Source organism: Mustela nigripes, chromosome 14, assembly GCF_022355385.1.
Source record: "Mustela nigripes isolate SB6536 chromosome 14, MUSNIG.SB6536, whole genome shotgun sequence".
In the NCBI taxonomy this organism is placed as follows: domain Eukaryota; kingdom Metazoa; phylum Chordata; class Mammalia; order Carnivora; family Mustelidae; genus Mustela; species Mustela nigripes.
Window position 1 is genome coordinate 160,539 of NC_081570.1, and position 10,520 is coordinate 171,058.

The following is a 10,520-nucleotide window of genomic DNA, read 5'->3' on the forward strand; positions in this document are numbered from 1 at the left end:
ACAGCCAGGTGCCCGTCACCCTTCTCTGTGACTTTGGTTCTGGGCCTCCACCCTCTACCGCTGCCCAATGCTCTGGGCATCACCCATCGCGAGCAGGAATCTGCGGCTACTGGGGCTGGGCGGAGAAGGCCCCTAGGTGGAGGCTGTGCTGCAGCGGAGCAGGGGCCCGTGGTGGAGGGGGTTGGAAGGGTTCTGGGTTCCACGTCCCCCGCCCCACACTGTCCTGTCGTTGGTCCAAGGACATCATGAAGCCATTGCCCTTTTCCTGGTGGCCTCGCCTACTCTCCCGTGGCTGGCTCTGGAGGTCACCCTGCGGCATCCCCTGCTCTAGGAGGCCTTCCCGGGCAGCCTTACCCGCTGGGCTATGTGACCAAAAGTTGCCCCCGGGTCTGGCTCCCCAACAAGCCAGCGCGGGAGAGAGCTCAGGCACTAGGCTCAGAACATGCCTAGGAAGGTCCTGGAGGGTGGTCCCCCAATTCCCCGGGAGGAAAGTGTGTGCAGGCATGTTGCTTAGGCTGGGGGGCCCTGGGGCAGCTGTCTGAGCTTCCAGGCTGCTCTGAACTAACCCACGGACCCTGGGGAGCCATCAAGGTCTGAGCTGAGCGTGGCTTCAGTGAAGACACAGGGCGACAAACAGAAGCATGTCCGTGTGTCTGGGCTGTTCGTTCACACGGTGGGGGGGGGCTGCAGTGGGCTTCAGGGAAACGCAGGCAGGGTGAGCCATGCCCAGCAAAAGGGCTGGGTTCTGGGTGCATTTGGAAGGGAGGCCACGAGGTTGCTGGAAAAGAGAGCGCCGAGGGGCTGCAAGCTGGTGACGGCAGCCACGCGTGAGCAGGGGGACCGTGGAGAAGAGCAGCCTTTCCGAGCGTGGCCAGGAGGTTCACACTTTGCGAATGTGAAGATAGAAATGCTGTTACCTTCCCTAATGGAGGGGCCAAGAAGAGAAGTATCTGTGAGTGTGAAGCTCAGATCCCAGGTGAGGCTAGAGGCATAGGAGGCCCGTGGACGTGTAGTAGACACACGCCCAGCACAGGTGAGCCACTCTGGCCCTGAGAGGTCAAAAACAGGAGGCCCCGGCAGAGGACCCTGGCCAGGTGAAGCAGGGTGCCTAGTGAGCGTGGAATTCTGAGGAACAGCGGAGTAGGGGCATGGCCCTGGGTCGGTCAGATGCTGCTGAGGACCAAGGCCTGGCCACAGGCCCAGAAGACAGGTGAGCACCCTGAGACTAGAGGTCTCTGCGGGGCCGGAGGGCGGAGGGCAACAGACCTGTGGGGATTCGGGCAAGGATGCGCAGTGCAGGCCGGCGCAGGCCAGAACTTTCCGTGGTGATGGGAGTGTTTCCTCCCTGTCCCGTCAGCAGGCCGCCAGCCGCAGGTGGCTCTGGCAGTAGAGTGTGGCCGTGTGACCCAGGAACTGGGCTCTGGTTTTGTAGAATTTTCCTTCATTTACATTCCCATGTCACGCATGCTCTGGGCTGCTGTGTTGGACACACGGGTGTAGCCTGTGGGCACGGAGGCCTCCTCGGGGAACAAAGGACAGGCACCGAAGGCCTGGGGCACAGAGAGGGCTGACGGAGAAGGACCTGGAGGGCGTCCGGGCTGGCGCTAGACACGGATCTAATTTCCACTCTAGAAAGTTCTCTACGGGGCAGGATCATCCTTGCTGTCTCTTGGGTCCAATTTAAACCTGGGCCAGAAATTCCTGCCCTAATAGGGGAACAAAAGCTACTGGTGTCAAGAAGGCAGCAGTTAGGGTCTCGGACTCGGGCTCAGGCACAGCCCTCAGTGTGGGCCATGCAGGCCAGTCCCTCTGGGGTCCTGGGGCTGTCCCCCACTTCACGGGGGAGGCTGTGACGGAGGACCAGCCTGGGCAGGCAGGGCTGGGGGCAGACACAGGGCTGCCGTCCCTCTTAGCAGCCCGCCTCTTGGGTCCTTCAGTCGCAGGACTCAGCCCGTGTGCAGCTCCCAGCCGCCCTCTCAGGGGTGCCCCATCCGTCCACCTGTGCGCCCCCCGCCACTTCCTGAGTCGTCCACCACCACCACTACTATTGCTGCTGCTGCTGCTTCCTCTTCTTCTAAAGATTTTATTTATTTATGTGACAGAGAGAGACACAGCAAGAGGGAACACAAGCAGGGGAAGAGGGGGAGGGAGAAGCCGGCTTCCGCTGAGCAGGGAGCCCGATGCGGGGCTCGATCCCAGGACCCGAGCCAAAGTCAGACATTTAATGACTGAGCCACCCAGGTGCCCCACTTCTTCTTTTTAAGATTTTATCTATCTGTTTTCGGGAGCATGAGCACAGGTTGGGGGAGGGGCCGAGGGAGGGACAGAATCTCAAGCTGACTCTGTGCTGAGCCCACAGCCCGACATGGGGCTCGATCTCACCGACCTGAGATCATGACCTGAGCCGAAACCCAGAGTCGGAGGCTTAACCAAGTGAGCCGCCCAGGTGCCCCCTTTATTCATTCACAGCTTAATCCAGGTATATTGGTTAATGCCCAGGCACTGCTTTTGTCCCTGGGACACTGGACCACTCAGAGCAGCTTCTGCCCTTCAGGGCTGAAACCCTCTCGTGGGAGATGGACAGGAAGCCGGTGACGCGTGCTATCCGCCCAGGAGGCGACAGACACCGTGAAGACAGATAAAGCCGGAGGAGGGAGGGTCTCCTGGCCATGGGAATGTGCGCCAGGGGCGGACAGCGGCTCCCACAGGGCGGACCCGCGGCGGGGAGGCTGGTCGGGGTGGATGGCAGACCGAGCCTGCGGACAGCACTCTTGTTCCGGGAGGGCTCAGTGACGAACGCCGGGGTTGGGGGTGTCCCTGGGCTTGCAGCACGTGCCCCGTGAGGGCAGGCGGTGGCCAACACCACACCAGGAGGGGTGGGACTGGCAGGGTCTGCTGCCAGGGCCCTGAGGGCAGGAAGGAGACCCTGTGACACAGCGGCACCCGGAGTACCTTTGGCCAAGCTGTGATGCCCTGGCAGGGCTCCGACTTCGAGGCGAGCTTCCTGGTGGCGGCTGTGTGGGGGTGCTGGACGGCGTCTGTCCCACTCACCCCCACCACCCCCAACCCCAGCGATGTTTCTGCTCATCTGTGTCCCTGGGACCCCGTGGCCCCACTCCTTCCCCACAGCCCTCAGAGCCAGCCGGTGGCCATTGCCCGTGGCAGGCTGTAAGTACCGTCCCACGGCAGGCCCCGTGGGGGAGGTTGCCTGTGGGCCAGGACTTTGGGAGCCCAGAGGGCCCTCGGTTGTCACCTCAGCTCTGCAGCGCGGCCACCTGTGGCGCTCATTCCAGGTGGTTTCACCCTAACATCAGTGGAGTTGAGGCAGAGAAGCTGCTCCTGTCCAGGGGCCAGCACGGGAGCTTCCTGGTGAGACCCAGCAAGAGCTGCCGGGGGAGCTTCACGCTGTCCGTCAGGTGGGTCACGGTGGCGCTGTAGCCATGTGTGTTTAGGCCTGAGGCTCTGCCCTCAGCGGGGGGACAGAGGATCAGTCTTCCCTGTCTTCCCAGAAGGATGTTGGGCATTTTCCTGGAAGTGAGGGTGCCCGCTCAGGATGAGACACCCAAGAATCTGTGTTTTGTGTGGGGTGGGGAGCCAAGGGACGGCAAGGGTGGGTGGAAATCTGGCCTTCCAGACCAGGTGGCTTCCGGACGGGAGGGAATCACTTAGAAGGGCTTGGGAAGGGCTCAGAGAGTAAGGAGCGAGCAGGACCTCCCTCCCACCCTCCGAGGGGTCTGCTCTTGTGGCCGGGGGGCCTCTATGGCTGCCCTTAGGGCCCCATGTCCTGGGGATGCTGCCCACCAGGGGTCAGGCTGGAAGCCCTGAAAGGCCCTTGTGTGGGGAGAAGGAAAGGAGAGGGGCTGCGGCAGCCGGACTGGTGGGGGCCCCAGACGGGTAGGCGTCAGTCGGTGAGGAGAGGCCGTCTGGGGAGGGGCTTCCCATCAGTCTCTAGATCTCTCTGCCACACCTGAGGCAGCAGGTGCGACTGACGTTAGCTCTCTTAGCTCTCACGCTGCAGGGACTGCCGTCCTTCCCTGGGGCTTTCCTGGTAGCTTCCCTGAGGCCTGGTCATCAGGAGCCCCCAGGCAGGCCACCTGGGGTGAGGCGGAGCCCATCGTGGAGGGCTGCTCTGGCGTCTGCCTCCAGGCCAAGGGAGAGTAGGCCTTGGGTTGCGAGCCCAGTCCTGACTTTGCTGGGGAGCAGTTGGGACGCCCGCCACCCCGGGTGGGACTCACACACTGGCTGGATGGGGAAGGGCCTGGCCCCGGCTGTTCCTGGCAGGGGAGCAGCACAGGCAGAGACATCAGCACAGGAAGCTTAGGGACTGTTCTGGAAGCTGCAGGTGGTGATGGGAAGAAAGGATTGGTGGGAGCAGCCCCCCCCCCCCGGCGGGGACTAGGGCACCTGCCCCCCCACACACATGGCGGTGACTAGGGCACCTGCCCCCCCACAGCAGTGACTAGGGCACCTGCCTTCCAGGCGCCACAATGAGGTGGCCCACATCAATGTCCAGAACACGGGCGACTACTACGATCTCTACGGAGGGGAGAAGTTCGCCACGCTGGCCGAGCTGGTGCACCACTACACAGGCCAGCGTGGGGGGCTGCTCCGTGAGCACAGCGGGGCCCCCGTAGAGCTCCAGCAGCCACTGGGCTACCAGAACCCTGTCTCTGAGCGGTGAGCGGCAGCTCCACGTGTGCGAGTGTCCGTGTCTGCAGAGCATGGCCTCTGGGTCTCCTTTGCCCTCCGTGGCCAGGGTCAGGCTTGGGCACAGCTGCAGCCAAGCTGAGGGAGCGTCCTGCAGGACCCCCTCCCCAGGGCCTCTAGGTTCCTCTAGGTCCTCTGGGTCCACAGCACTGGCCACAGGGGTGGAAGCGTGCCGCTGGCGAAAGTGAGCCCTGCAGCCAGCGTGGCGCCCGCGCTCTGGCCTGGTGACTCCGGTGAGCCCTGCCCTCCGGCCTCAGCTTTCATCCGTGCTGAGACCTGAAGAAGCCGCCCCTTCCCCGGGCGGGATTGTGGGGTGGTCTGAGGTGGCCCCATCTCTCCTTGCTGGGGACCAGACTGCCATCTGGTGGCCACACTCAGCCCTGCGGGGCTCACCTGTCTTGCCTCTGGCCTGCCTGCTCCTAGGTCGGGGGAGAGTCAGAGAGCTGGGCAGGGCTCCCTGAGGTGGGCCTGAGTGAAGGTACGGCCTGGGTCCTTGAGATCTGGTGGGTCCGTCTGTCTCCCTCTGTGTCTGTGTCTTGTCTTGGAGGCTTCTGGCTGCATGTGGATCTGTGTCTCCTCACCCAGCCAGGCCCCGGCCCCCCGTCTCACCAGGGCTCCCCCTCAACCCCGACCACCCTGGGCGGTACCATGGACACCTGTCTGGCAAGGAGGCTGAGCAGCTGCTGATGGAAAAAGGACGTCTGGGCACCTTCCTGGTGCAGGAAAGTCGGAGCCATCCTGGGGACTTCATGCTCTCTGTGCTCACACCGAGGCCTGAGAAGGCCGACCTCCAGCCGCGGGTCACACACACCATGATCCACTTCCAGGTGGGGCATGGCAGCAGGGACAGGGGTGTGGCTGGGGGAGGGGGTGGGCAGTGGCCGGGCCCCTCACTGCGGTCCCCACAGCCAGACGGGAAGTATGACGTGGGAGGTGGGGTCCAGTTCGACTCCCTCACTGACCTGGTGGAGCACTGCAGGAAGCACCCGATGGTGAAGAAGTCGGGGACGGTGGTGCAGCTCAAGCAGGTTTGCCCGGAGGCACGTGACCCTTGGGATCCAGAGTGAACTTTGTCCCTGGGGTGGGGACGGCCCAAGGGACCACGGGATCAGGGAAGAGGGTGCTAGGCAGTGCTGGGGCAGGGTGGCCTCAGGGAAACAGTGTGGGGTCTGCCCCCTGGGGTCTGCTGGACCCTGCTAAGTGTGGACGCAGCACTCTCCTGGCCAGCCCCTCAAAGCCACGAGGATCAACGCCGCAAGCATCGAGAGCCGAGTGCAAGAGCTCAGCGGACCCACTGATGCCAGCGGGAAGGCCAAGCAGGGCTTCTGGGAAGAATTTGAGGTGCCCGCCCCCTACGCCATAGACTCCCATCCTTTGGGGCTTGGGCGAGGGCCAGCAGGGGGGTGAGGCTTAGGGGAGGAAGGATGGTCTCCAAAGGCTCTGAGAAGGGTGGGACCACAGGCTGATGCCTCCGTGCCGCCTCCCCCAACCAGATGCTGCAGCAGCAGGGATGTCGGCTCCTGTACCCCCGGAAGGAGGGGCAGAGGCTGGAGAACTTGCCCAAGAATCGCTACAAGAACATCCTTCCCTGTGAGGGCCAGGCAGGGGCCATGCCGGGGAGACAGGGCTCTGTCCTGTGCGGGGCCCATCTGGCAAGCAGGGGCCCCAGGGAGGTGGAGGCAGGGGGTTGTGCCCCTCCACTGGTGTGACTTTTCCTTTTCGCATTCAAGGCCCCTTCCTCCCTCATCTCGCTCACCCCGGGGTCCACAGGCAAAGAGGTGGGTGAGGTTGCTTCTTCCCTCCATCTCCCCTGGAGACCTGAGCAGCAGCTTTCCCTTCCCAGTTGATACCACCCGCGTCATTCTGCGTGATGTGGACGACACTGTGCCCGGAGCCGACTACATCAACGCCAACTACGTCAGGGTGGGTGTGCGAGAGGCCAGCTGCGCGCATGGCCTGGTGAGGCTCCGCTAGGACATCTTGAGCCGTGTCTGGCCACACACCGGTCACCCTCTCCCCCTCTTATAAACCTGGAGCTCCCGATGGCAGGCCCAAGAAGATCCAGGTGCCTGTGATCCGTGGACCCTGGCAGGACACTAGGCAGTGTTGGGAGAGGGGCTGTATCGGTTTCCAGTGTGTCCTCAGAGTGGGCTGGACGAAATCCTGGTCCCCAGCTCCCCCCTAGCCTAGGGCAGGAGGAGCCACGTGTGAGCCAGCTGGTGCTGCTTTGCACGTCATTTGCATACATGTGCACTGTCCTCTGGCACTTTAAATCCTGGAAACTGTGGACACACCCACCCTTACAGAGCGATCCGGAGAAGACAGCTCACGGACCGGGCAAGGTGTACATCGCCACCCAGGGCTGTCTGCAAAGCACAGTGGCTGCCTTCTGGGCAATGGTGCACCAGGAGAACACGCGGGTCATTGTCATGGCCACGAGGGAGGTGGAGCGAGGCAGGGTAGGAGCTCGGGCTTGACAGCCTCCTCCCCACCATGTGCTCATGTGGACCTGTGCTCGTGGCTGGCCCAGCCTCACTTCTCCTTCAGCCTTTGGGATGCTGGGGGCAGTATGTGGGCATGTGTGTTGTGAGGGGGACTCTGGAAAGCCCGTGTGTGCATGTGCAGCACCAGGGCACCAGGCACAGGTGCTGGCGGTCCTGTAGCACAGCTGATGTAATGCATCCCCCCAGAACAAATGCTTCTGGTACTGGCCCGAGCTGCAGGGCAGCCAAGAATATGGCCGTGTGCGTATTTCCAACTTGGCAGAGTACCAAGCCCAGGACTACTGCGTGCGGGAACTGCAGGTGTGGCGGCCAGATCAGGTGAGCCCAGAAGGCCACAAGACATGAGGGGCCAGAGTCACAGTAGGAAGTCCCCAGGTCTGAGCTGCAGACGCCGCTTCCCCACCCCAACGTGGCTCCACCCAGTCCCCCTGGCCGACTGCATGTCCCTGGAAGGCAGCTATGCTCACCACTATACCACCAACGCTGCACGACTGCATGTCCCTGAACCCAGTGGGCACAGGCCCTACCAGGGCTCTGCTGGGCAGTGCTCACAGGCAGGTCCCATTCTCAACCCCAGGTCGCAGGTCCCAGTTGCCTGGCCCCAGGGTGGCTCACGCCCCCATGGTCCCTCCCTCCCTGGTCTCTCCCTGAGCCACCTCAGTAGAGTCAAGGGGCCGGTGGTACCTGTCTCTGTGGCAGCAACAGATTCCTTCCGACCCCCACACCCACCCTCCGTCACGTCTCCCTACCTGCGGGCCCTGCAGGGCCCTCACAATTGGCTCTTCTCAAATAGAGGTCATGGTCCGCTTCACCGGCTGCTCCCCCTTCCTCTTCCCAGGGGCCTGAGCCTGGGGCTGTCCCAACCTCAGAATCCCACATTTCTCTCCCGTCCCCTCTGCGCGGCCTTGACCCCGCTGGTCACTCCTGGCAGACCCTGCCTGCCTCCTTCCCGGTCCTGCCCTGTGCCCCTCTCACCCTGGGGCTCACAGCGGCTCCACTCTGGCCCTGCGGCCTGGCCCCACAGCCTGGCCCCACCTGGGAACTTGCCCAGACCCGCCCGGGGGACGCTCACCCGCCCTCCCCGCCCAGGAAGAGCCGCGGCGCACAGTGAAGCACTACCAGTACTTCAGCTGGCCAGACCACGGGGTCCCCGCCGAGCCCTCGGGCGTCCTCGGCTTCCTGGATGAGGTGAACAGGGCCCAGAGCAGCATGCCGGGGGCTGGACCCGTGGTGGTGCACTGCAGGTGCGACCAGAGACAGGGTAGGCGGGCAGGGCAGGTGCAACCCGGAGCAGGCCACGGCCTCCTCCCGTAAACTAGCCACAGACCGACCGGGGGTCGGTCCCCACAGCGCCGGCATCGGACGCACCGGCACCATCATCGTGATTGACATCTTGGTGGACCTCATCCGCAGGCGGGCTGAGCCGCCCCGGCCCCCGGCTCCTCGCGCCTAGCCCCTCCCCGTGCCCCGGCCCCGCCCCTCGCGCCTAGCCTCCGCTCCGCCCTAAGCTTCCGGTCCCGCCCCTGGCCCCTCCCCGTGCCTCGGCCCCGCCCCGAACTTCCGGTCCCGCCCCTCGCGCCTAGCCCCGGTCGTGCCCGGCCCCCCGCCCGCGCTAGCCCCGCCCCGTGCTCCCGGCCCTGAGCGCGCCCGTGCCCAGGTCTGCACTGCGACATCGACGTGCCCAGGACGATCCAGCTGGTGCGGCGGCAGCGCTCGGGGATGGTGCAGACCGAGGCGCAGTACAAGTTCGTGTACCTGGCGCTGCAGCGGCACATCCAGGCCGAGCAGCTGCGCCTGCGCGAGCAGGTGGGGGCGGGGCCCGGCGGGGCGGGGCGGGGCGGGGCCCGGCGGGGCGGGGCGGGGCCGACGGCGAAGTGGAGCGGGCGTGGGGGGCTGCGGCGACACCCCCGGGTGACCGACGGCCCCTCGTCGCAGCGCCGGCCGCCGGAGGAGCCCTCCTACCGGAACGTGGGCCTCGGGTCGGCGGACGCCGGCTGCAACGCTGCCCCCGTGTCGTCTCGGGCGCCGGCGGCGTGAGTGGGGTCGTCGGGGAGCGGGGCCGGGCCGGGGTCCCGGGGGGGGGGGGGGGCGCGCGGGACGGGATCCCGCGAGGGCGCCGACCGAGCCCTGTCTCCGCCCGCAGGACCCCGGAGGCCCCTGGCGGCGACTCCGAGAACCTGCGGGGCCCCGCGCGGTGAGGGTGCCCCGGTGGGGGCCGGAGCCGCGCGGCAGGGGGAGGGCCCGCCGGGCCGGGGCGCTCCTCGGAAGGACTGTGTTTAGGGCAGCGCAGACCGCATCTTCTCCCCGCGTCTCCCCCAGCCCTCAGACCCTCCGAACGCGGCCTGGACGCCTAGAAATGGGCAGGGGCAGTGGGGAGACCCGAACGCCCTGCCCTTTCCGGGGCTCCCAGGTGACAGGGGAGCGGGAGGGCCTCAGGGCTGTGGTGTGTCTCCCGGTGTGGGAGGCCACCAGTCACCGCCTGCACCGCGCAGTGACCCCCTGTGACCCCGTGTGTGCCACATGTTTGTCGTGCGTGGCCAGTCTGTGCTTGACCTGACTGGGGCCATCATCGGGGCTTGCCTGCCCTACCCGCGGCCTCAGCACCCACCTCCGCTTCAGAGCTGCCCACTGCGCGGGTGCACGTGAGATGCTCCTGGAGCACATGTGCGACCTCGTGTGCCGGGTGAGGCTCACGTGCGGGCATGACCCGTGTGTGACCGCTGGGGCACCACTGGCGTGTTGTCTGTGCTCCTCCCATCCCGGATGGCCCTGTGGCTTTGTGGGACCCTCAATAAAATGACTTGGTCTCAGGTCTGTGTCTTTGTTAGGATCTGGAGGCCCAGCTTCCCCCCGGGGGTGGGGGGGTGTCTCCCTGGGCAGCCTCCCCAGCCCAGCCCGGCCCAGCCCGGCCCAGCCCAGCCCAGCTGGTTGGAGCAGGAAGTACTGGGCTTCCGGGTCAGGCACAAGGAGGCTGCGGCCTGGGGAGCCAGAACCCGCCTGGCCCCCCTTCCCCGTGCTAACTGGTGGTGCGGGAGCCCGGGCCGGCGGTGGGCGATTGTAGAAGCCCGCGGGCGTGGCAGTGGGGGTTGACAGAGACTCCTGCCCGTCCCTCGAGCCCCTGCACTTGGCCCCTGCAGGGTGTGCTGGAGGACACCCTGGTGGTCACCACTTCTGCTTCTGTGCTTCCTTAGGCCTTGGTCCGCGCGGGCAGTGGGTCCCTGGGTTCCGTGGCCCTTCTGTCAGGACTCTCAGCAGGTCTGAGGAGTCCTGACTTCTTGGGGGGGGTGTCCAGCTGGGGAGTGTTGGAGG

At 65.4% G+C, this 10,520-nt stretch overlaps 1 protein-coding gene across 1 annotated transcript; it reads left to right on the forward strand.

Moving 5' to 3' along the window:
• Positions 1–1,148: 1,148 nt before the first annotated feature.
• Positions 1,149–10,021, forward strand: LOC132001565 (tyrosine-protein phosphatase non-receptor type 11-like). Its single transcript, XM_059376253.1, has 16 exons — positions 1,149–1,210; positions 3,130–3,168; positions 3,294–3,416; positions 4,480–4,677; positions 4,855–4,940; positions 5,206–5,534; positions 5,616–5,735; positions 5,935–6,048; positions 6,201–6,297; positions 6,551–6,630; positions 7,014–7,166; positions 7,398–7,529; positions 8,301–8,455; positions 8,562–9,017; positions 9,147–9,244; positions 9,355–10,021. The coding sequence occupies exons 1-14, from the start codon at positions 1,149–1,151 to the stop codon at positions 8,662–8,664; spliced, it is 1,791 nt and encodes a 596-aa protein (XP_059232236.1). The 3' UTR covers positions 8,665–9,017; positions 9,147–9,244; positions 9,355–10,021.
• Positions 10,022–10,520: the final 499 nt, after the last annotated feature.